Source organism: Ostrea edulis, chromosome 1 (genome assembly GCF_947568905.1).
Source record: "Ostrea edulis chromosome 1, xbOstEdul1.1, whole genome shotgun sequence".
Lineage (NCBI taxonomy): Eukaryota > Metazoa > Mollusca > Bivalvia > Ostreida > Ostreidae > Ostrea > Ostrea edulis.
The window spans coordinates 61,855,353-61,882,517 of NC_079164.1; the positions used below are offsets into that span (position 1 = coordinate 61,855,353).

The 27,165-nt window shown below is 34.4% G+C and overlaps 2 protein-coding genes across 6 annotated transcripts; one reads left to right on the plus strand and one right to left on the minus strand.

The window, feature by feature from the left end:
* The first annotated feature begins 2,200 nt into the window (after nucleotides 1-2,200).
* LOC125681033 (transcription factor HIVEP3-like) lies at nucleotides 2,201-2,833 on the plus strand. The gene has a single exon (XM_048920962.2). It carries the CDS (start codon nucleotides 2,201-2,203, stop codon nucleotides 2,831-2,833), a length of 633 nt encoding a protein of 210 aa, XP_048776919.2.
* A 2,660-nt stretch (nucleotides 2,834-5,493) lies between these two features.
* On the minus strand, nucleotides 5,494-26,559 carry LOC125648485 (NF-kappa-B inhibitor-interacting Ras-like protein 1). Of its 5 annotated transcripts, XM_056155838.1 has the most exons (10): nucleotides 26,389-26,559; nucleotides 24,376-24,547; nucleotides 24,149-24,244; nucleotides 22,643-22,690; nucleotides 22,373-22,468; nucleotides 15,319-15,412; nucleotides 12,827-12,913; nucleotides 10,822-10,860; nucleotides 8,908-8,979; nucleotides 5,494-5,871 (listed from the first exon to the last, which is right to left on the minus strand). In XM_056155838.1, exons 2-10 carry the CDS (start codon nucleotides 24,472-24,474, stop codon nucleotides 5,813-5,815), a joined length of 690 nt encoding a protein of 229 aa, XP_056011813.1. In that variant the 5' UTR covers nucleotides 24,475-24,547; nucleotides 26,389-26,559; the 3' UTR covers nucleotides 5,494-5,812. The 5 variants fall into 5 exon arrangements, with proteins under 5 accessions (XP_056011813.1, XP_048731547.1, XP_048731558.1 ...); XM_048875590.2 differs by lacking the exon at nucleotides 10,822-10,860; XM_048875601.2 differs by lacking the exon at nucleotides 8,908-8,979.
* Nucleotides 26,560-27,165: the final 606 nt, after the last annotated feature.

Genomic DNA, 27,165 nt, shown 5'->3' on the forward strand with positions numbered 1-27,165 from the left:
CTCTTCCATTACATCGATTGACTGAAGCATCGGTTGTTTTCAAATGGACAAATGAATGCCAGATAGCTTTTGATGCGTTGAAAGCAAAACTAACATCAGCACCTATCCTCACGCATCCCGATTTCAGCAAACCATTTATCCTTGATACGGATGCGAGCCAAAATGCGATCGGCGCAGCCCTGTCACAGGTTCAAAATGGACAGGAGAGGGTAGTAGCGTATGCCAGTAAGGTTCTCAGCAAGTCTGAGAGAAGGTACTGCGTGACGAGGAAGGAACTCTTTGCAGTAGTTACATTTATAAAACATTTCAGGCATTTCTTGTATGGACGCAAGTTTCTTGTGAGGACGGATCACAGTTCCCTTCGGTGGTTGCTTAGGTTTAAGGACCCTGAAGGGCAGTTAGCTCGATGGCTTGAGGTGATTTCGGCATACGATATGGAAATGCAGATGGGCTAAGTAGAATTCCCTGCACACAATGTGGATATTTTGACGACTGGGAGAAACCAGATGTGCATGAGGACTATACAAGAACATTAAACCAGGAGGCTAAAGACGTGTTTACTGCTGAATCAAGCAGTCTAGTAGAAATGCAGGATGAAAGTCGGGATATAAGATTTGTAAAGGATTGGATGGAGGAAGGGAAGCGTCCAGAGTACACTGAAGTTACTGCTGAAAGTTACATGGTCAAGTCACTGTGGGCGCAGTGGAGTAGATTGGCGCTGAAGGATGAATTGCTGTGTCGCATGTGGGAAGTTGAGGGGAGCAACAATACGGCATATCAAATTGTTATGCCGCTCTCACAGCGAAGATTTATCTTGCAGCAGATGCACGATTCAAAGACATCTGGTCATCTAGGAGTGACCAAGACATTGAACAAGATTCGGCAGAATTATTACTGGCCGGGTCTGCAAAGTGATGTTAGGAGTTATGTTGCTGGATGCGACCAATGTGCACGAAGGAAAGCTCCACTTAAGACAAAGAGAGGTCCAATGCAACCTTTACAAGTTGGTTACCCAATGGAGAGGATAGCGACAGATATCCTTGGGGAATTCCCAGTCACAGATAAAGGGAATCGCTACATACTGGTAGTGTCGGATTACTTCACCAAATGGACAGAGGCCTTCCCAATGCCTAACATGGAGGCTCAAACTGTAGCAAGACTAATTGTAGAGGAAGTAATCTGTAGGTTTGGAGTCCCTGTCTCCATACATTCCGACCAAGGCCGCCAGTATGAGAGTCTTTTATTCCAGGAGGTATGCAAACATTTGCAAATCCGAAAAACAAGAACCACACCATACCATCCTCAGTCTGATGGTATGGTAGAACGGTTCAACAAGACCTTAGCTACAATGCTTAGTAATTATGTCGATGATAATCATCGGGATTGGGATGAAAGCATACCCTTTGTAATGATGGCATACAGAGCTTCGCAGCATGAATCAACGGGATTCACCCCAAACATGCTTATGTTGGGTAGGGAATCTACCACCCCGTTGGATATTATATATGATATGCCTTCATCCTGGAAACAGATCCCAAAGCATGACTGGGTCTGGATTCTGCTCGATCGGATGGAACGGGTCCACCACTTGGTTAGACGACATTCAGAGGGAGCAATTCTTCGGCAAAAGCATTATCACGACATGAATATGTCATATGAGCAATTCATTGCTGGGGACTCGGTGTATGTATATTTTCCCCAAAGGAAAACCGGTTGCTCTCCGAAGTTGACATCGTATTGGCGAGGACCATTCCAGGTCCTGGCAAAAGTCTCCGAAGTCCTATACAAGGTCAACTGTGGACGCAACGGAAAGGAACAAGTAGTTCATTGCGACAGGATGAAAGCCTGTAAGGCTCAAGTTCTCAGAGGCGAGGGTACCGAGCAAGGGTTCAGTGACCCTCCAAATATTGAAATAGATATCGAAGAACAGGATGATGACTTTAGATCATCCAACACAAATGTTGAAGTTACAGACGAGTTGGTTGCTGAGAACCGACCAAAACGCGAAAGGCGTACTCCTACTTGGCTACATGATTATGTTCAGGACTAGAACCTGAATTTCAGTTGTATATATGTATAAATTCTATATCCTAGAGTATGTCTATCCTATGATAGGACCAGTAGTCCTGCTATTGTTTGTTTGCATCAAGAAGGCTGAAATCATTTGTATAAGGTTGTTGTGTTTTACATATTTTTCAGAATGACAATGGTGAACACAAAGGTGACCCTCAAGAAACTGAAGGAGATTTGTCCAGTTTGCTTTAAGGAAGTGGAAGGGAAGGGTGCCTGGACAGCCCATGTAGTAAAGTGTGCCAGCAGCATGTTAGTGTGCGAAAGATGCCATGTGTCCTTTAAGAAGAAAGAATATCTAGCAAAACACATGAGGTTGAAGCATGCGGAGATCGATACGTCCAAAGAGACAGAGAAAGACATTCCAGGACCCAGTTGTTCACCGCAGGATGATAGTGACAGTGGGAGTGACTGGGATGAAGATCCAGAGGTTCAATTGGAGGAGACTTCCAAGGAAAAAGAACCCCCAGCAGATAAGGCTGATACAATTGACCTGTTGACTGGACGTACGTACAGAAAACGAACTTCCCCTAGTCCTGTTCAAGCTCCTAGAAAAGTGGTCTGTAGAACCGCAGTGTATCCTGCCCAGGGTGGTGTGGCAGTTGCGACACAGACTGATGCTGGTGTCGGAAGTACAGTGGATAAAAGTACCCAGACAGCTGGCTACCGAAAGCGAGTTAAAGAGGTTACCATCACCAAGTACCATGAGAATGGCAGAAGTGTCGAGAACATTGTAGAGAGAGAGGAGTTTTATAATATGTAGTAAGATTGACTGTTGGAAGCTTAATTCGGTAATGTTCAGACAGATAGTCTTTTATGATAATGTTGACCTTAACTTCTTTATCATTAAGATATGTATGTATATCAAAAGTTTTCATAACTTGAATTGACAATTTCATTTGTTAAAGATATGTTCATCATTTCTTCATTGTTTCCATATCTCATGATTTCTTCTCATTAAATCATTTATCATTAGCCCTTTATAGTTTTATCATGCGAGGACGCATGAGGAATAGAGGCGTGGGTAATGTGATGATTAACGGTCGGGCTCGGAAAAGTCGGGCTCGGGATGTATCTAGCTATTACGTAAACCGGGCTTTATTGCTGTGCATTACGAAAGCGTCCGAGGGTAGTTCGAGTGCACATCAGTATATAAAGCGATGATGAGCGATATTTCGCCAGTTCATTGTCGGAGCTCAAAGGAGTAAGATCGCAGCAGAAGCGGTAAGGCGAGAATAAATTCAACCCTGGTTATTTTTAGTATACGGTGGCTAGTATACTGGTTTTAGGGTGTTATACAGTGAATTAAAACTGTTTGTTATATTTCGATATAATTGTACTTAAGTTCTGTCTGGGTATAGGACAGATCTGGGGATACATCCGAGACCCGTACTTGTATAGGATACATACCTGTCCCGAGGATACATACCTGCCCGGACACAGACCATATGCCCAATTAGATTTGTTTGCTCTTATATTAGGGTAGATAATCCTAAGACTTATCTGTATATATTGACTCGTTCTTATTCACATCATCATTTTTCGTAATTATTTCTGATTGCCATTTTTCTATATATACAATCATTTATCTATCATTGTCTTGATCTATCCAAATTTACGGACCCAAACACGTTACAGTACCAAGTTTAACGGTCCTAACCTCAATATGCATCGTTCTCTCATGGTGATTCAATGTACTAAGTTTAACGGTCCTAACCTCAATATGCATCGTTCTCTCATCATGGTGATTAAATGTACCAAGTTGCAAGATCCTATCAACCAATAGTTCGGTCTATATTCTGCCTACAAGGTTTTCTATTTAACTGATACTAGGACCTTGACGTTTGACCCCCGGACGTTGAAAAACGATAAGCATCACGCTTTTCATCAGGTTAATCAAAACAGTTCACTTTGTATTTTGCCTACAAGGCCCGAACAGACGACGCCATACCATTCAATTTGACAGCCGTATAAAATTGATATTTATTGCCAAGTTCCTGGACCGTTCAATGTGACATTGATATGTGTTCATATTATTCCATTTTCTTCTATGGTTATTGTAAGTATGTTTTAAAAATTAATGAAGAATATGCAATTTTAGATAAATAAAATATATAAAAGTATGTACTAGATTTCATTTTAAAAAATTTAATTGTAAAAGGAATTTTTATACAAATTTCATCAAAATTGTCAATGAAATATATTCCACATCACCTCCAAATAATGTTTTCTGGAGTTCAAGGCGGTGGTTTTTTGTTGTTTTTTTTTTTTTTTTTTTTTTTTTTTTTTTTTGGCATTACTTTAAAACCCATTATATTACAGGTGTGTATAATCCCCAAGTTCCTGATTTTGATTTTAGAACTGATAGATGAAAAAGAGACCATTTGAATTTATCTCTTTTCAATTTGATCCTGTGGGGATCCGGGTTAGAATAGGTACTCAGTACCCCTTGCTTGTCGTAAGAGACGACAAAATGGGGCGGTCCTTCGGGTGAGGTCACAAAAACCGATGTCCCGTGTCACAGCAGGTCCCATGTCACAGCAGGTGTGGCACGATAAAGATCCCTCCCTGCTAAAAGGCCGTAAGCGCCGAGTATAGGCCTATATTTTGCAGCCCTTCACCGGCATTAGAGACGTCTCCATACGAGCGAAAAATTCTCGAGAGAGAGAGACGTTAAACAATATGCAACCAGCCTTTCCGATTTGAAAGTAGATTACACAACGTTTACTGCCTCTCAAAATAACGAAACCACCGATTCAACATAAATTGTACACATAAACTAAACTTGAAATAATTCCTAAGATAATGAAAACAAACACAATGTATTCCAGATATATATTTATTAGGTTAAACTAAAGTAAGAGCACCTACTAACAGCGGTTAAATTAGATTAAATTCTGAAATTTTACCAGCATACTCCAAAGAACATTTTACGTACTCTGTTTAGTAGAACCAGTTTTAAGACATTATACACAACGTCTGATCGGGTCAAAGTCATGAAATCGATACATGGTCTCAGTGAGTATTACATTTCAAACCCATACATCTATTTTTTTTGTGGATCACATGAATCATAGTTTTGATGATCTATATTTTATTGGAGAATAATGGACAAGGCATTTCTTTGATCTCTACAATTACCATAGAAGAATTATTTTGCAATATATCATACTGTAGATTCATTATTTTTTGTCCAATTCCAATTATCGATGTTCTCAAAGTTCTGCTACAACACGACATCAATGGTTCATTTTCCTTTTCAAGAGAAAAGTGTCGACTAGATTTCCACGAAATTACGTATTGGTGAATATTTTTTGGATGAATTCATGTAAGTTGATTCCCTTGAAGAATTAATGAAACCACCAGAGATAACTAGAGAGTGGAAGGCCTTCTGGCCAGAAACAGTTTTTATACACAACTGCATTAAATGAACACTATACGATTTATTAAATATTCATAAAACATGCGTATTTTTCACAATGAATGAAAATAATGGGTGTATTCATACAATTACATGAACAAGATCATATTCATTATAATAGTAAAACACAAGCGTAATTTAATGTCCACAATAAATATCAAATATGAAACATAGTTTCTGGCACATATAATGTATCAACTGGGACTGCTTTGCATTTTAACTGCACAACTTCGATAACAAATGGTAGACTAGACACTTAATCTACTATATATAGTAATTAAATCCCATGAAAACTGAGTGCGTTTTCTCTGTTGTTGCATTTCAGTCTGTATTTGCATTGGTACCTTTTCCCTTTCTTCCTGACAAGAATGCGGATTTACCTGTGGGAAAATATTACAATGAATTACAAAAACATTTTACTACTCTGTACTTTTTCACAGCAGTTTGTTATACAGGCAACAAATCAAATGCGATCATGTTTGTAAAATCAACCTATATATATCTGCATGTAAATCCATCCCTTCTAATAAAATCACTTGTTTCATATCAAATTATATTCTATATGTATTTCTTAAAGTCATCATTAATTCAGACAATGCTTATAACACTTTGAGAAGAATTAGACAGCAGGCTGAGCCTCCCCGAGCCATCTCCCTGTCACGTTTCTAAAGCCCTTGAAATATGGAGATAAATTGTATTGATTCTACATTTGAATCTTCGTCAAAACGAGGATAAAATATTCATTTCTTTAAAATATGACCATGCTGCCCTGTTATGTAGAAGAACAACTTATACGGATTAAGTTTCATGCATATATAATTTATTACTTTTTATATATATATATAAAGATGTATTGTTAATTTCACAAACTCAGAGGTGTATGATTATAAAAAGCATTTATCATGCAAAACAGGTTTCCCCCTATAGAAATCTGAAAGATTATTACAAATAAAATGTACCTGCACCAAATACCTGTAATTATGAGACTTCATCATTCATTATGTAAAGTCGTAACTTCGAAAATAAAAATCTGCCATAGTTACTGTACTCCCAGGGAAGAAATATTTACATTTCCAATGCGTTTGTCTTCGATATCTTTAGCAATTAAATTGATATCCATTGATAAATATATTGCGACGTCATAGAGCCCACAGACGCTGGACTAGAATTTTACATCCGGCGTCGACCGGCCCCCGATCCGTTAATGTGTGAATGGGACTTTAGCTTAGAGACTTTATGTGTGAGCGCATTTCTGTAGTTCTTGAGTTCGAATCCCGCCGCTGTTTTACCCCCCTCCCCCCTTCCCTCTATTACTTTCTACTAAAACTGGAGTTTTTCACCACGGTAATAACGTAAATTTTAGTTTTCGATTTTCAACTATAAAGTACACATCCGCCACTTTCCATTTCTAACCGTTTTCTGTGGTGTGATATACATGTATACAATGGACCGATTACCGTCGGTACACACCAAACCTCCACGGCTACATTTAAGATATACTTGTTACCGTCAGTCTAGAACCCCCAAAGTATATTTAAAGAAGCACCGACTATCCTCAGTATATACTACATTAGTGGTACTTTACACGTGCATTTAAAATGTACTGTTACAATCTGTCTTTTGTATACATTACACATCTAACTTTTCTGTGTGTCCATTACTGTCACTATCATATGATTGAATAATTTCTAACTTTCTACATGTAATTGACCGAAAACTAACAAACTAGAAAAAAGAACGTTATATTCACATGCACGTGCCTTCGATGTGAATATAGCATTCGATTTCTCCAACATTGGATCAAAATTTAAATATGAAATTTCAAATTGATACGGTTGATTATCATATTTGGTCCTTCAATGAAAACTCGCGTCTCTACTTACTTTCGGCTAGGTTTTGCATTAATTATAAAGGGTGGCTGCTATCACTAACTGGAGTAACGGTTGTTGAATTATAGTAAAAATCAAGCCTTAACGATCAGGTATCGCTTGGCAGGTTCTAGTAGACGGTTTCGATGTTTTATATTATTTAGTCCTGTAATAAACAAAACCTTGCGTCTTTAAACACTTTCGACTCGGTCTATCATTATATCTGTAAACAAAACGACCAAACAGGTATCGTTTCGTACGCTCTAATACGGTATCCAGTTTCGATGTTTTGAATCATTGTATACAGTAGTAAATACTAACCCCACTTGAATTAGCAGTTTACAGATTATTGTCAGTGAATAATAACCCGGTTGCATTTAAAGTTTACCGATTATCGTCAGTAAATAATAACCCCGCTACACTTAGAAGTTTACCGATTATCGTCAGTAAATAATAATCCCGCTACACTTAGAAGTTTACCGATCATCGTCAGTAAATAATAATCCCGCTACACTTAGAAGTTTACCGATTATTGTCAGTGAATAATAACCCGGCTACATTTAAAGTTTACCGATTATCGTCAGTAAATAATAACAAGGCTACATTTAAAGTTTACTGATTATTGTTAGTATATAATAACCCGGCTGCATTTAAAGTTTACCGATTATATTGTCAGTAAATACTAATTCAGTTACACTTAAATTTCATCAGTACATACACATAAGTCATATCAAGTACCACCACTTTACACTAGATATGTATACAGAGTCATATAGGTCAAATTTCTATAACCAGTTTAAAATAATATATAAATATAAGATGCTGTGAATCTTCATTGAAATGCACGCTTCTGTCAATAATTTACATCCACGTCCCTAACACCCCCTTCACCCTCCGTCCTCCCTCAATGTTCTTCTGACAGTAAATGCAAAAGGAAGGATATCAGTTTGAGAAGCATTTCTCTTTGCTTTGTCTATACTTTGAAGGATCCTAATTCACAATTAAATCAGGAATGTGTCCAAATACAAAATACTGTACATGTATATATTGCTGGACACTATGCTCAATTTTGGTACAAAAATATTCACCAAAAATATCTTCAAATGGGCAATTACAATTGTCTTGTGTTATATTGTATATTGAAAGACATTTAGTAAACAGATACTATCGACTGCCCTTTAACAGTCTGTATCTGATCGTTCAAATACAACAATAGGTATAATAAATCCTAATTACTGCAAGTCAACTTGCAAAGCACGCATCTATTGTCTTCTTGACATCTTGTTAGAACATTAACTTTTCTTGCATTTAGTCATGCCTGCCTATATTCATTGATCAACATTATTATTATTACATGTATGTGCGGTTGCTACACTACGGTGGTAGACATGGGTCTACTCTAACATCTATTCTCATGAATTAAGCACATTGCATTTTCCCCCCTCAAAACTAATTGCACTATCCCGTATGCTGTTTTGAGAGATGTTACTGGGAATACACATGCAGGATTTTATTTCTGATCATGACAGCCATGGACAACCAAGGTACCTGGCAGATCTCGTAGGGACATTTGTAAAGTCGTCAAACGTTTCTGTTGGGCAGCAACATACTTTCCTTTGGCTAAAAAAAATTGCCTTGTTATTAAAAAAAACCCAATAAATTTTAGATCAGGAAGTTTGAGTAATCTTTTTATTGACATGAGTCTGTTGTTGGTTCAGACTTGTTTTCAGTACAAAACTATTCAAGTTATACAGGATTTTTTTTTCTGAATCAAATTCAAAGGTTATTTTCAATTTGATTGAAACTTGATATTGATATAAGAAAATTCAGATTCCGCAAACCATTTTTAATGTGTTCTGACACAACCAAAGAAAAATGACTTTTGTTATTGTTTAAGCAGTGTTTTCAGTTTATTAAATCAAAGGGCTTCATTATATCTAAAATATTTTGCTGCATATGTAAATCATGAACATTACACACAGCAAAATACCACTATGTAACAGCTACATTCACCAAGTGCTGTACTTAACCTGATAAAGGAAATGTAATATCGAAAAAAAAAAATTCTTAAAGCACACCATATCTATTTGGCAGCATTGAATATACCATATATAGGGTAATTTTGGATATTTAGCGTATTTTTCTACAATCTTAGCACTTTGATATTTAGCGTATTTTTCTACAATCTTAGCACTTTGATATTGGGCGTATTTTTCTACAATCTTAGCACTTTGATATTGGGCGTATTTTTCTACAATCATAGCACTTTGATATTGGGCGTATTTTTCTACACTTTGATATTGGGCGTATTTCATTTAAACAAGTGTACCGTTTCTATGGAGATTGTAACAATTTTGGCACTTTCAATTTTGGTGAATTTTCCTCATACGACAAAATGCCAACATTTCCAGTGCACCAATATTATCTGATTTACGGTATCTAAGTTATCCAATATACGGTATCTAAATTATCCGATATCTAAATTACCTGATATACGGTATCTAAATTATCCAATATCTAAATTACCTGATATGTGGTATCTAAATTATCCAATATCTAAATTACCTGATATACGGTATCTAAATTATCCAATATCTAAATTACCTGATATGTGGTATCTAAATTATCTAATATACAGTATTTAAATTACCCAATATACGATATCTAAATTACCTGATATACAGTATCTAAATTATCCGATATACGATATCTAAATTACCTGATATACGGTATCTAAATTACCTGATATATGGTATTTTAATTACCCGATATATGATATTTAAATTATCTGATATACGATATCTAAATTACCTAATATACGGTATCTAAATCATCCGATATACAGTCGATCAATGTCTTTATAACAAGGATTTCCCTTGCTGTGTGATACTTTAAAACAATACTAAATTGTACTACACCATTCCACTTACAACAAATACAACTGCATTAGTGGCTGTTTCATAAGCCTTCCCAATAGACAAATTTTTTTTAATACTCTATCTCTCCCAACGTTTTCTTCGAAAATCTAACCCATCCACCTGAATTCATTCACATGGCCTTATACACAAATAAAGTCCGTTGTACGCATATGATATATTACTAGTTCATAAAACAGAGGATTGAAAATCTTATCATTCATATGCATGTATACTTGATTTGTAGGTGCTAATTCTGATTATGGTGATGCTGTAAGAAGATAAAATATGCATCTCAAACAAGCAATATCTGAGGAAGAAAGTCTGTAACTAAGATTCCATGGATCTTTCATAATTTTCTTATGAAAAATGCATTAATATGTTTATGACTAAGAAATGCTGCAAGTAATATTAAAATAAATTGTATAAGTTGAAAAGAGTTATCGAGACATTTCAAAACAATATGAAACAGAAAAGTACAAGTTTTGTTTATGAATGGATTTATTGTGGTGAAAAAAGAAGAAACAACAGAAAATGGAACTGTTACCTGCAAATGTTTGCCAACGACTTTGTTTAGATCTGTTAACTAATGTTTTCGCCAAATTTAAATATCTTTCACAAATTCTATACACATCTCAACAAAAAAAAAGAGAACAAAGCAAACATGAGAGAGCCCTGCCATATTGCTCACCTGAGGAATAGTATTTTCTTATTCAAGGTGGATCGACCCTCATTGTGACTTATCAATATTAATGGTTGAAAGTGGAAAAACTGTATTAATTTCCACTCAATATAGTTTAATTTAATCAATAACCAAAGAAAATGTGTATGTTGCCACCTTTTTAAAGATGTCAGACATACAGAAGTATATATCAACATAAAAAAATCGCACATTTTCATTAAACAGAATAATGAAAATTGATAAAAACTTGTTGAAATGACAAATTTTAAATATCAACAGTTTAAGAAAACTCCTTATTCATAGATATATAAAAATTGTGGATATTAGGGGAATCATTGTGTCATAAACATGCAGTAGAGGAAATTCAAGCATAAGAGTTATTGCACTTGACAACATTTTTAGAATTATAAATAATTGATAATCTATGGAAAATAAAAACCTTTTCAGTATCAAAAGTTTACCAAATTTTTTATTTATTAAGTGAATAAAATTCCTTTGAGAGATATAATTCTATCATGCGCAAAATTTAATGAAATAAATATTATGCAACAAAAGGCCCATGGGCCACATCGCTCACCTGAGTCACCATGGCTCATATTTAAAGATTTTCCCTATATATTCACATGTAAAACTTTTATCCCTATTGTGGCCCCAACCTACTCTCAGGGGCCATAATTTTTTCAAAATTGAATCTGGACTATGTCAGGAAGCTTTCATGTGAATGTAAACTTTTCTGGCCCTGTGATTTTTCAGAAGAAGATTTTCCCTATATATTTCTATGTAAAACTTTGATCCCCCTTGTGGCCCCATCTTACCCCCGGGGTCCATGATTTTAATAAACTTGGATTTGCACTATGTCAGAAAGCTTTCATGTAAATGTCAGCTTTTCTGTCCCAGTGGTTCTTGAGAAAAAGATTTTTCCTATATATTTGTATGTAAAACTTTGATCTCCTATTGTGGCCCCATCATACCCCCGGGGGCCATGATTTGAACAAACTTGAATCTGCACTATGTCAGGAAGCTTTCATGTAAATCTCAGCTTTTCTGGCCCAGTGGTTCTTGAGAACATTTTAAAAGATTTTTCCTATATATTTGTATGTAAAACTTTGATCCCCTATTGTGGCCCCATCATACCCGGGGGAGGGGGGGGGGGGGGCATGATTTGAACAAACTTGAATTTGCACTATGTCAGGAAGCTTTCATGTAAATTTCATCTTTTCTGGCCCAGTGGTTCTTGAAAAGATTTTTAAATGACCCCACCCTATTTTTGAATTTTTGTGATTATCTCCCCTTTGAAAAGGACATGGCCCTTCATTTGAACAAAGTTGAAAGCCCTTCACCCAAGGATGCTTTTGGCCAAGTTTGGTTGAAATTGGCCCAGTGGTTCTGGAGAAGAAGTTGAAAATGTAAAAAGTTTACAGACAGACGACGGACAACAGGCGATCAGAAAAGCTCACTTGAGCTTTCAGCTCAGATGAGCTAAAACCCTATGACTTCACATGAGGATCGATCAACCTTAACACATTGAATCCTACTAATGCCCCACCCTGGTCTCAATAGTCATATTGAAACTTGAATCTACACTACATGAGGATGATTGATGTTAATTTGACATATTGTACCCTTAATGGTTCTAGAAAAGAAAACTTCTAATGAATTTTCCTACATACATGTTATCCTATGTGAAACAGTTTTAACCCATCTTTCAACCCTTCCAGGTTCATGGTGTCATAACTAGTCAAACTTTTACTGAATCAGAGGGTCTATAGAATAAGAAATTAATAACTTATCTTGCATAAATGATTTTTCTGAGTTGAAACAATCAATGTATAATTCTTCAACAAAAAGAAACAAGAAAAGTTGGGCTTACTCTGAGGCTGGGTAATTCTAGATGTAATCCATACAAATGGGTCTATGATTGTCTTTCTTTGAGATACAGTCGCCTCAAATAGTTTTACTGTGGATAAAATATCAGTATCAGCAAGCACTAATGTTTAAAAATATCAATGAATATTCATACTTTCTTTCTGTCATCAGTTCAATTCAAAGAAAATACATGAATTTAGTATTACCAATACATTTTCATTAATCATGTGTATAAACTGTATTACTATAATTATGTATATGTAATTAATAAGTAACTTAATTAAAAAGAATACTTTGCACTTTGCATGCACTAGTTTTGGAGCAAATGGGGATGCAACCGCTCTGAAGAAGTTGATATTATTTCTGCCAATCAAAAACCATGCTGGTCATACTAATAATTCTGATCACTCAAAGAGTAAGATTCAGCAAGACCTCTTGAGGAACATTTGTATCGATAGTATGCTGACTGAGGGTGTTACTGACAGACAATGGATGATGTGTTCAACACTCTTCATTTATCCTTTATCCTTATTCCTGTGAAATATTAATATTATGATAGATATACAGTCAAACTTAGTTATCTCGAACTAGATGGGCCAAGAATTTTTTTGGAGATATCCAAGGGTTCAAAGACACTGACGTTAAAATGCAGAAAGAAACTGTAGTTGGGACTTCCAATTTACTTCAACAAATCATGGTACTCACGATATTGATGTTCAACAAATCATGGTACTCACGATATTGATGTTCAACAAATGATGGTACTCACGATATTGATGTTCAACAAATCATGGTACTCACGATATTGATGTTCAACAAATCATGGTACTCACGATATTGATGTTCAACAAATGATGGTACTCACGATATTGATGTTCAACAAATCATGGTACTCACGATATTGATGTTCAACAAATCATGGTACTCACGATATTGACATGGTACTCACGATATTGACATGGTACTCACGATATTGATGTTCAAGATATCAAAGCTCAACTGTCTTTCTATCCTGACTGTTGAAATGATTTTCTTCCTATGCTTTTTTCTTTGACTGTAGATTATTTTAAAATACTTCACAGATTAATTCAATCCTACAATAAACTTTCCATCTTACCCTTTCCTTCTAAGTACAAAGTTGTGGTTTTAAGGTCACATTTTTTAATTTCTTGGTTTACAGATCCACCCCCCCCCCCAAAAAAATTAGGGTCAGTCAGGAGAAAAACAAGAAATACAAATTTCTAATATCTATTGTTGTTTTATTTTTAATGAGACATTAACATCTTTTGTGATAAAAGCGGATTTGATTGAAAGGCATGCTTTATCTCGGAAAAAAAAAAGATTTCTGGTTTTTAGCGACAATTTTCTGTTTATTTCAACCTAACAAAAGTTGAAAAATTACCGAAACTTGAAAAATTACCGCTATCAATTATACAACTATCAATAAATTATGTATATACTTTCTATATAGCACTGCATTTCTCATCTACGTTAGCAGCAAGACTATCGCCAATATACGATTTCCAAGTTGCCTAATAGTTCTTTCCCTGTGGTGAACTCTTATGCAAAGTGAGATGCATAACATAAAGTCAACATGCGGTGGGTACAAAAGCTTATCGCTGCCTTCATATATAGCCTAAAGGAAGATCATCAGACATCATGCAACCACCCAAACTGCTGGGACACACAATTTTAGTAAGATTATGAGAATTTGATGTTAAAATAACTCAAACAAAAATTGATAACCACCATTTTTCTTTGATTAAAGTATCACTCATGCAGAAGAGGAAATAAAAAATAATTTAATTTTTAATTTAATGGCCTAATTCAAACAGATATCATTCTTGATATGGTCAGTTTAATGTATACTAACAGCTGATATAAACAAAATTTATGCTTTCATAACTGTTATCCTTACCTACATAGCTATTCTATAATATATGTATATATCTTGTACCCACCTAAGCATTCAACAGAATACTGAACGTATCTCCATCACAAAAGAGCTGATATCTCAAAAGTTGCGTATTGTATGAGAAATATTTTTTTTTATCAATTCTTTTTCCGTGGTGATATATCATCGATAAGAACAATATGGGCAATGTTATAGTCATCAGTGGCCATATCTGTAATACATGGTTTTTTAAAAATACGGAAAAACGATATTTCGCAAAACGAATAGTGATTAACAAATACAAATCAATAGGTTTGCGTTTCAGGATTTTCTATTCGTAAAGTTTGAAATGAATTTTTTTTTTGGTTGGGCATGTTGGATAGAATTGGCAGAATTCAAATTAAGTAGAAATTTGCATTTCATTCTTTTTTCAATTCCCCAGGAATTAGGGTCGGCGGATCCGTAAACCAAGAAATAAAAAAACTGTGGCCTAAGATGTCATATTCCACACTGCTAATAACTCCCATCCTACCCTTTCTTTTTGAGTACAAAGCTGCGATTTTAGGATATCAATTCTACACTGCCAAAAACTCCCATCCTACCCTTTTCCCTTTGAGCCCATGCTGAGGCCTTTTCTTTATCCACTTCTCTTCCTTCTTGCAAATCAATTTTGTTTCCTATTACAGCTATATGAACCTGAAAAATATAAAAATAAGAGTAAGGCTGCCTTAAATATATTTTCAATATTGATGGGTGTATACATATGTAGTTGACATTAGCTGTACCAGCAATTCATTATGGAAGTATCATCTGTATGTTTTCCATGGTAAGTATGATGCTAAGGTTAAAAAGATCAGGCTTTAAATAATACATGTATATGTTTTACATCAAATCTCATTTACTGTATATCACATTTTGTTTTTGAGAACATTATGTACACGTAATTTCATGAGGCTAGCCATTTGCAAAAAATTTAATTTGTGAATAATTAAACTCTTAACTGTAGAAGACTTAAGCCATAAATAATGACTCAGGAAATACATCATTGTGTCCACACAAAAATAACGTCTCACAAAATAAAAGTGATCTACAGTAACTTCCATGTGAAATAGTAGCATGGCTGCTTGTGAGTAGTTTCGCTATTTTTAGAAACCACTCACCTCCTTGGAAATAAATGACCAATGATTTTTTTCTTATTTTTACACATTTTGTAATCATGTTAGAAGCAATGTTACTTGAAAGTATCAATATTGGTTTTCAAGCTTAATATGGTACTACGGGCACTATAGTCCTCCTGACCAAGTTTGATGATTCTACTGGATTCTACCATGGTTATTGCAAAGATTAAAGGAATGCCACAATCATTATGAAAAAATTGATACACATCTTGCTTGCATGTTTTGTTAATACTACAATAAAGTCAATAAATGATAATTCAATTTTATAACCATAACAATTAATTAATATATGTTGCAAAACAAATCCATGAATGACTGCATGAAGAACATCTGTCATTCAATATAAATCAATCGTCTGCATTCCGAGATCAATACATATGTAAACATGTTGATGCACAGCCATGTTAGGTAGCCAGTCAATTCGAACCCAAACTTCCCAGGCCTAAAGGTTATAAAACTTTGACCATACTCATACTCAAACTCAGCCATGTTTGTTTTGAGTACAACTCTGAGCAAGCTTTGAAAAATACTTGAAAAATCTTGAGCATGTATTTCATTTCAGTGTGAGAATCATTTTATATCAGTTTTATAATCTTCACTTTTGAGTATGAGTACGATTTAGAGCACAGAGTTTGAGTTTGAGTATGAAAATGTGCTCAAAAAAGTTTTATAACCTCCAGGCCAGAGTTCGTTTGCTCACAAACCAAACTCTTTCAGTTAGGTATTATAGGATAGGGATTTTTTAGGAACTACAAAACATGCTGCTGCGTACACTGTGTGACGTCACTGTAGAATGATGCAAAAACATAACGTCAAACGTAAACAGTTCAAAACAAGAACGTAAACATCAAGTTCATTACTTTACACTATAATTTGAATAGAGTATCCCTACATTTTAGTGATCTTTTGATCATTTTATGTTTTAAAAAAATCGATATATGCACCCAGGGGTGCATGAGCTGAGTTGCATGGGATACATTGTAAAGTCAGGAATGATGTGGCATATCTATAATTGTGAAGAACTAATTTCAGTTTTAAACTTTTCGAGTTACTGTCCAGAAACCATATTTGTCTATAGTTTTCAATCTATTTTCGGTCACTGTGACCTTGACCTTTGAACTTTTTTCTCTAAAATCAATAGGGGCCTTGCTTTGCTGGTATCCAACAATATATCCAAGTTTCATTTGATTCAAATTAAAAAATTTCGAGTTATCCTCCTGAAACCAAACTTTTTGGAATTTTAAATCTATTTTCAGTCACTGTGACCTTGACCTTTGACCTATTTTCTCCAAAATCAATAGGGGTCTTCCTTACCTGGTACATAACAATATCTTTAAGTATCATTTGATTTGGATATAAACTTTCTGAGTTATCATCTGGAAACCAAATATTTCTGAAATTTTCATTCTATATTTGGTCACTGTGACCTTGACCTTTGACCATTTTTCTCCAAAATTAATCGGGGTCTTCCTTACCTGGTACCCAACAATATATCAAAAGTTTCATTTGATTAGATTGTAAACTTTTCGAGTTATCATCCGGAAACCAATTGTTGACGCCCACCCGCATCACCAAACCAATAGCCGAGTTCAACTTCGTTGCAACTCGGCTAATAAAAGCCATACTTTTATATTAATGCTCTTAATGTCAATATTTTAAAGCTTTCACTACGAACTACTTCTTTAGTGTTATTTGCTCACGTAAGAATCGCGGACTCACAATATATAAATCTGTTTCTTGAACTGCGTCAGTTGGGAGAGGTCTATACATAGATGAGGCTGCTAAGGGGAGTTTGAATTCGAACCCTGTTGCTGTTGGTATCTATTCATAATATTCGTTACAACTTATGTATTTATTCTTCATTTATCATAAACACTAATAATTAATAGAAATTAAAAAATTCAGTTTATCTAAAGGTAGAATAAGCTCTTGATTATTGAAAATGCTACAAAACCTGAGTCTGGTCCCTTATTCTCGTATGGCAGGGATGGGGACCACGCCAGACTAATGAAAGCTGCGTAGCTGTGAGTTTACCTATTTGAATAATTATTATTTAACCAAACTAGGATGACTTTTATCTAAAATATTAACTAAAAATATTTGTGGGGGGTTCACATCTAGACAATATTGTGTAAGTAAATGAACCGGGATTTGAATTAACTGGCTACCCAACATGGCTGCATCAACAAATTCATTAAAAGCTGTGAGTTTTTGGGTTGTATGGGGCTTTAATGGATATCTGAAGGCATGTTTGGACACACATATAATAGGAAAATATGTTAGGAATTTTTTTAACTTAAATTTATGCAACTGTGCGTATGTTTTTGTGCACCGTAAATCGAAGAGTTTTACAAAGGATGAATCTGAATCTCTCTGATCTGTCCCAATATTTTTTCAGAGCTTCAGTTCTGCAGCTAGAGCTGTTGTAGAATAGAGATAAAGTTCTCGTTTCAGTGGATGATGCAGGATAACCTCCTTGGTCTTAAAATGTTGTTTGAAATGTAAAAGCCTCAGCTTTATATTTCAAAAAAAAAATTCTCAACTTCGGAGGTTATCCTGCAACATATACGAAAACATGATCTCTATTTTTAATTTCTAAGTCAAATGACTGTCCACTTATATGATGGACAGGGTTTAACCATATTTGGCAGTATCATCTAAATTAAAAACTACAGTGACCTAACTTTTAAGTGTGACACACCCTCTACCCTACGGTGTCCCTACCCAAGATGCATCAGCAGGCAAAGTTTGATGATTCTACGAATTTACGTTTATGATCCTGACACGAAAAAGCGAACAGATAAAGATGGGCAGACAGGCATGTAAAAAGAATTACTCATTAAAGAGGTTCACACCCAACATTTGGAGTAATATCAATTTTTAGGGAAACGTATTTTTAATTTCTATGTTGAAGGATAATTAGGAAATTGAAAAGAAAAACTGGGGTCGCAATGCTTGTTAGTGAGCTACAGTGTTCTAAACGTGACTTTTTTGCACTTAAAATTTATTCAATTAAATTTGATTTGTCTGTTGATGTCAGCACAATATAAGCAAAAGAAATCAATCATTACATAAAATAGATACATGGTCATGTCTTCTATCAATTGAATAAAGATAAAAAACATTTAATACAATTAACGGAAATGAATAATGACCTTTTTGCACTTTATATATAAAAAAATTCATGATATCAAATTTGAGAGTTTAAAATGACATATTAGGAGTAATGTTAATATCTAAAATTTCTGAAAAACATTAGTGTTAAAACAAGTGATCTCTGTAGATTTTGTACAAGTAATATTGAAACAATAACACATATTTTTACTCCTTGTAATAAGACCCAAACATTGTGGAGTGAGTTAAGTCTTCATATATATAGAAAAATTTCAGAAAGAATTGGTTTTAATGTGTCAAATATAATATTTGGTGAAATTCCACTGTCTTTAAATAATAAAGCTATAAACTTCATAATTCTGTATGCTAAACAATACATATTTATCTGTTTAATGCAGAATAAAGAACCAAATCTTGTTGGATTACTATGTCACTTAAAGTTTAAATATCATGTAGAGAAATATGCTGCAATTCAAACATTTAAAATACATAACTTTGATAAAATATGGATGAAGTGGGAAAATATTTTTGCAATTGATTAATTATTACTACATGTACATGTCATTATTTTTTGTACATGTATTATTGTTATTATTATTACTTTCACTATTGTACAGCAAGTAACCTAAACCACAGGGAGATTGAAGCATGTATGAATGTATGAAAGGTATGTTTGTGTAAGTGTCTGATGTATTGTATGTGACCAAAAAAATAAATAAATTATAAAAAAAAAAAAAAAAAATCTAAAATTTCACATAATTTTCAAGGTCTTGTCTTGAAATTTAAAATGGAACTAAAAAAGAGGAAGCTGGAGACCAAATTTTTAAATTATTGGTGAAATATTGAATTTTTAAACAAAATTTTTAGTAAATTAATTTAAACTTTTTAAAGAATCGGTGTTCTATTTGGAAAAATATATCAACTAAATTAATAAATTACAACATCTGGAAAGGGTTTTGCAGGGACTATATTCTGTGGCGGAAGGATGATTAATCAAAATGTACCAAATCTGTGTGATGTTACAGTTTCTGTTTCATCTAATATATCTTCTATTTTTATACTCCTATACGTGTATTTCAGTACATGTATTATAATCTATGATACAAGTAGTTGAGACTTGGAACTAGATCAAATTTGAATTGACAGAATTTTTATCAACTGGATAGGGTTCAGCAATAAATGTGTAATATGTTTGCACCAATGGGATCAGTATTGAACCAGTGAATACTTAGTTGTAGCATCCTGCGAAGTTGTGCTCAAAAGCTCAGGAGCTAACTTACTGAGGAAAAGATTACTAAAGCAGGTGCTATTTTCAAACTACACACTACTTGTTTGTCCTTGCTTCCTGGCAAAAGATGAACCATGTTGCATAGTAGGCTCCTTTTGATTATTTTCCTTTTAGCTGATGAGAATATGTAGTCAAATAGAGTGTTTTATTTAAAACGACATGAGACTACGTAACCTGTGTTTCTTCTGCTTAGAGTTGCTATATCTATACTAATGGCTTGAGCTCACTTTCTGCTACCTTGTAATATAAATGCCTGGGCCTGCCGCTTCTACTTAACTAGAATTTACATTATACAAATATTTCCTGTAGACACAGTCAAAACTATTGCCCCAAAGTGGTATGGAAGATCTCATGAACCATTGCCTGAGACCAATGGCAGAGGGCAATAGTTCATGAAGTATTCCACACCCCTGAGGGACAATACATGCATCAACACTTTGTGCAAGTTACGTCCCTTGTCTGCCATCTCCAGTTAAAAATGGTATTTCCCCATCTTGGCCTTTGTAATTTTTCTATCTGTAGCTTTGACATTTGTTATTTTTCCATCAATTGCAGTCACTACAGGGTGGAGAAACTCATTAATTTGTATGAAAGCTTGATAATTACCTAAAATTCACAGTAATAATGTTTTACAATTGGTAAGGTAAAGAAGGAAAACTTGGTTTTTCACTGATTGACCTTTGGTTGACCCCACAAAGGGACGTAACTGGCAGTGAAGTGTTGATACATGTATAGTTTTGACTGTTTCCCAAAAATACACGGAGTTATTGTTTAATTGTCCAATTAATTTGCATAGATACTAGACTAATTTTAATATTATCCAATTAATTTATCTACTTATTCTTGCAATTAAAATAACCACAATGTTGCAATTTATACTTTACTAATAAAAATTTATTTTAATATCTATAAAGCATTGTTCAAAAACTTTTCAACATACATGTACATTTGTATAAATCTCAGTAGTGAGTGATGGTGGATATGTACAGATGAATATGGAAAATAGTACATTGGTAACCTCACTGGAGGCGCCATGGAATTTTAAACATTTTTGAGAGATGGATTTTGAAAAACATGTCCGATTTGATTATAATTATCTAGTAAAGTACACATACTGTCTTTGCCATAATTAATGTCAAATGGTGAAATGTCTTAAAAGATCTTCTCGTCATTGTTAATTACATCTACTACATGTACATCACATAGGATTCCTGGAAAACATTCTATTGTAAAGATGATGAAGTGCATTCATAGAGAAAAAAATCGCATACAGACTAACAGTGCCATGAAACAATATACAATTATTGCTGTTTTTGAGGTCAATACGATGATTTAGACACCTGAGGAGTACAATATTCACCAAGCCCGAAGGGCGAGGTGAATATTGTACTTCGAAGGTGTCTAAATCATCGTATTGACCTCAAAAACAGCAATAATTGTTTTATTATATGATTAAATGATTAAAAAACCATTACCTCGCCATTTTTCTAGAATTGCTGAAATCTTAGCCAAACCCAGTGAGAAACGCGGAATTTCATTGGACGGCAAAACTAAGTATAATCGATCACATCAAATTGGAAGTTCCCGACCTATTTTTGGTCCTATGTGGAAAAAATAATTCCTTATGTTCACCTGGAAGGTCACGTGCAGGTAAACATAACGTAGTATGATTTCTACATTGTTGGATCTCGGCCAATTAGAGAGCTAGGAATTATTCAATCATATAATAATCAAAATTATTGACTGGTCAATAGTTTAATTGTTACATGCTCAAAACATTATAAAGGAACAAGATAAAAATAGTTAATTACTAATCGGCAGTTGGATGATAATAATTTTCAAAATAACTAAACTGCTGTGATTTTTCACTTGTAGCTTTTTATCCCCCTGCATTTCATTGTATTTGATAAGTGTTTGTTTGCATTGTCTGCCATTACTAATGCTCAGCATGTCACATATTCCAAAATCAGAAGCCTTTTTTAAATACTACATGAATAAACCACATGATGCTTCACTACCTTACTAAACATAACTGAACAGTTGGGTTTTTTTTCACAAACAGACATGTACTGGTACCTCTCTCTTGTCTTTAAAACGATCAATATCTTTCTTAATTCTGTCTAGTTTTTGGAAGGATTCCAGGTTTGTAACATCATAAAACAGCACAAAACCCTTAAAAATAAACAGCAAATATGATCATATACCAGTACATGTATAGAAATACAAGACTTTCAATCAAAAAAGATATTTTTAAGTAGAAACTCAATGCTTGATCTTGTGAGATTCATATCATATAACATTTATAAATGAAAAAGTTATCTTTAAAGCCAGAAGAGGATTACTCACGTCAGGAAATGAAAAGTAGTGTCGAGGAAGCTCAGATTTATTTTCATCCTGAAATAAAAGAGAGAATGAAATGTACATGTCAGTGTCCTTTCATGAATAAGAAATATTGATTTACGTGCATGACAGTGTTCTCTCATAATCTGCTCTCAATACAGAGCTGAACTACATGTATTGCCAAGCCAATTATTTCATCCTTTTCTTTCAAATGAAGACATGTAGCGCAATTCGTTTTATTAAACATAATCACCTTCCTGCATCATGATTAACATTTTGATCAAGCATGCATGATAATGAAAAACAATAAACTAATAATTTTTCTACAGGTGTAGACTTTATTATTCAACAATGGCTCAAATGATGAGCATGGGAGGACACTGAAGTGCCTGGGGATGATTATTCATATTTATGACAAATTGTGAATAGTCTTATCAAAAATTATCCTATATCATATAATATTCTTATGTAAAACTTGAAATCCATGTTGCAGACCAGCACTGATTCTGGGGGTCATGTTTTAAACAAAGATATCAATTTACTATGTCATTTATTGTAGATAAACCTGACTGTTTTTATAAAAACAATTATCCTTTAATCAAATTAATTTTATTGAATAAAACTTGGTCTGGTAAAAACTTTCTTGGTCTAGTAAAAATTTTATTTTCACCAGGCCTCAAAATAACGACTAAAATAGTCGAAATTTCGACTTAAAATTGTCTCCGGTGACCAAAAATAAATAAAGGGGTGATTGCCATCTGGTGACCTGGGTTTTCCTTTCCGATTCACATAAATGACCAAATTGTTTGAAGTATGAGCTAATATTTGTACAAAGTCTGAATTGTAATAGAGTCTGACGAAAGCATTTGGTTATAACATCTTATTCGGTTTACTTGCAGTGCTTAAATAATTCAGATTAAATAGATGATGCACGGTGGCCGCAAAAAAATTTATGAAAACTTCTTTGGTAAACAGAGGGCTACCGATGAATCAGAAACAGAATATGACAATTCGGAAATGCAGCACGAGGAATCACGAAGGAATAGCATGAGGAATCGGTGAAGGAACATGAAGAACGTACATTCAAAGACTTGTTGAAATTATATTCATGGTTTCAATTTAAAAAGGAAACAATGTCCACGTACCGTGTGCATTGCAAGGCATAATGATATCCTACGATTGAAGGCAAGACAGAATTAAAATTAGGATCAAGAACTTTAAAAAAGAAAGTTTAAAACTTCATAATTAAAACAAAAAGTTGGTTTTGAAACCTTTTATTGTGTTATTAAGATATGGCCACTAAAATTAGCAATTGGCCACCAAGAAATTGAGTTTGGTGAACAACTGGCCACTTCAGAAAAATAGTTATTTTGAGTCCTGTTCACCAGACTGTTCGTCCTGTAAATATTTAAGCTTTCGCATATACTGACTACTGTGCATATGTAACTCATATCAGACAACAATGTCTTACTGCATTATCTAACCTTGTATCTATGAGTATTATATACTTACTAAAGAACCAGTATCATAAATGATGACTTTCTCTTTCACTCCTCTGTCCGTTTCTATCATCGCAGAATAAATATCTTCTATGGTTGGGTACATTTGCTACATAGTACATTCAAAACAGATTTTGAATTTCATAAACATAGTGAATTTCAATGCTGCATCTATACCAGAGCTCTGTTTAGTCATGGTGATCTATAATCCTCATTTGAAAACACATGACATGTACTTACTGAGCCAACTGTGTGATTTCCATAAATGAGATGTTCTATTGCTGCCGTCTTTCCTACACCAACATGACCACACACAATTAATTTGCTGATTTTTCCCATAATATCAATGGTGCCAAAAATAATGTATCAGTATATTTTTCATATTTCTTGGTCTAGAGGAACCCAAGAGTATCTGAAATAAATTACAGGAAAAGTGTATACTGGATATTCTGCTTATGATATTTAACTATTTCTACACCGTTCTACATATATCTTTAAATCAAAGTACAATGTAATTATGGCAACTCTCCATATTTTTCAAAAAGTTGTCAAATTCATTCTCCTTGAAAGGACTTTACATATGCTAGATTTGCCAAACAAAATTAACACGACAGACATCTTCAAACAGGTTGGGAACACTTCCCCTATAGTGAGATATTTTCGCTCTTTAGTGAGAGAGTAAACATTGCCATTAACAGGTGTTTGGGCGTCTTTATTGAAAATAATGGCAAATCCCGTGCAACGCTGAATAAGTGCGACACACACTCAACATGATGTGAATTGTTTCTATTAAATTGACAACATAGTCAAGAAATTACATGTAAAAGTTGCTGCATAAGAGGGAAGCAGTCTGAAATCCAATACACATCATGAGTGTTTTTGTTTTGATTAAGGTCCGTGAGAGCGGAGCTCTCCCTATAGGTAACACGTATGTTTAAAAGGGCAATATAGAAAAATAATGAAAAATTAAACCATACCTATGGAACTTGAAAAGTTTGGTACCAATGGCGTCGATTCAAATATTAGCGCATGGACTAGTCTCGTGCAACCAGACGCTCTGCTTTTTCCGTAAATATCCGAAGAGCAGAGAGTCTGGTAAAGATACGTGATAACGTTTGTAACGTCAGAACGAGGCTTACCAAAATTTCGGTATTTAATTTGATTGGTTGATTCAACACACCTTCAAAATAACGACTACCGTAGAAATTTGTAATATATTGAATTTGCCGTTTAAGCATAAAGATTTACAACTAGAGTGTTTATAAAAACTTTTGTAAGAGGAAAGGATTTATTTGCTGTTCTACCGACGGAAAATGGTAAAACCGTTTTATCAAAATTACTTTAGGAGGCAAAAGTGAAAGTACAATTTCCAGCTGACAAAGAGCGTAATTTCTTTTTATTGTACATGTAGTAGTGATTTTCCCCAATAGTATCACTAATGAAGGATCAACAAATTAGCATCAAATTTCGGAATTGACTGTTTATGTCAGAGAGAATCAAACGGAAACTAAATTAGCGCTCCCTAGTGGTAACAGTTATTATCGCGTGTCTTTACCAGACTCTCTGCTCGTCGGAGATTTACGGAGACAGCCGAGTGTCTGGTTGAACGAGACTACGCGTGGACATGTATTCCTCCATTTTGAATCTCATCTACCTTAGTTCACGTCGTTCTGAGATGTTACATAAAATCCGTAAAAGCATGTAAATCTTATTTTCTTAATCATATATAATCACTCCACGATTAACGCAATGTTTTTTGTTGTGGTTCAAACGCTATGTTTGTAAATTTGCTAAATAACGACGCTGAATATGACGTCACAATGTACTGTTTACATCAATTGCGTTATATTTCCCGCTTTCAATATATAGGCGGATCAAATGTCCAAAATTAGGATGTTTTGATACAGCTCCATCCACGTGCTAACTTCGGGTTGTTTTTGTCCTGTTTTGGATATAGATACTAATGCCAAAACTTTTTTGCTTTGCCCTCAAACACGGTCACGCCGTAAAACATTATTATTATATTTGCAGAAGTATCAGACATTTTAGCACTTTTTCTTCTTTTCACGAGAAACACGAAAAGATGTACTCCACGGGTGCTTTTTCTCGGTTGTACGGGATATATTTAATCTCGCTAGAGAGGGATAATCGCGGTTTAGTGAGAATATCTCGCTATAGGGGAAGTGTTCCCAACCTGTCCAAAGCAAAGAAAGACAACTTCATTTTGAAAAAAAAAATAATCCATATACTTACATAAGTAGTATCATCTTCTTAACTGATAAAGGCAAACAAAAACAAAAGATTACTAATTACTTAAAAGAGCTAGGTCCGAAGCTCTTTATGAATTATTCGGCCAACAAATTACAGTTTTGGGGTATTTTTTCCTTCCATGGATTGCAACCGGAAACGTCAAATCGCATATATGTATTAAAATTTATTTCGGTATGAATCATGAAAGACGAAATGCGTTATATAGTGCAGTGGGTACAATGTCCAGGTGCAGGGGGACTAGCAACCCCCACTTTTTAGAAAATGACCATCATTTGATATTTTGTAATACAAATAGAATATATATTGGGCGACCCCCCCCCCCCCTCAACTATTTAGAAAAGTATGAGGACAGCCATTGGCGTGGCTTCCTATGAAGCACGGAAGCATGTGCTTCCACATTGTTGCGGTAAAAAAATAATAATAATTTAAAGTCAAGTTAAAATGAATATTAGATTTTAAATAATATCAAAATAGAAATAAATATTTGGTCTAAAATGCTGAATGATGGGGTGGGGGGGATGCAGTAAATTAAACTAATGGATAATCTGGGCTTTTTCTTACATTGAAGGAAGTTACGTGTCCTTACCCCCATGTACCTGTGTTTAAAATTAAAGAAAATGTGTATTGGAGACTTTGAAATACCTTTTAAAAGTCTAGAGAAATCGTTACTTTTACAGTTAACTTTGTCACAATCATGCAATTCAACGAGGGTGGGATATGAGATCGATTTAGCTTGAATGTATATATGTGACGTGCTAA

What these genes read in the sequence shown, in the direction of transcription:
- LOC125648485 (XM_056155838.1), bottom strand. Translation starts at nt 24,474, where the DNA reads ATGGGAAAAATCAGCAAATTAATTGTGTGTGGTCATGTTGGTGTAGGA. An exon ending in GAAATCACACAGTTGGCTCA is followed by an intron (nt 24,245 to 24,375) that starts GTAAGTACATGT and finishes TGTACTATGTAG; the next exon opens with CAAATGTACCCAACCATAGA. An exon ending in GTCCCTACGAGATCTGCCAG is followed by an intron (nt 5,872 to 8,907) that starts GTACCTTGGTTG and finishes ATTTTCCCACAG; the next exon opens with GTAAATCCGCATTCTTGTCA.
- LOC125681033 (XM_048920962.2), top strand. Translation starts at nt 2,201, where the DNA reads ATGACAATGGTGAACACAAAGGTGACCCTCAAGAAACTGAAGGAGATT.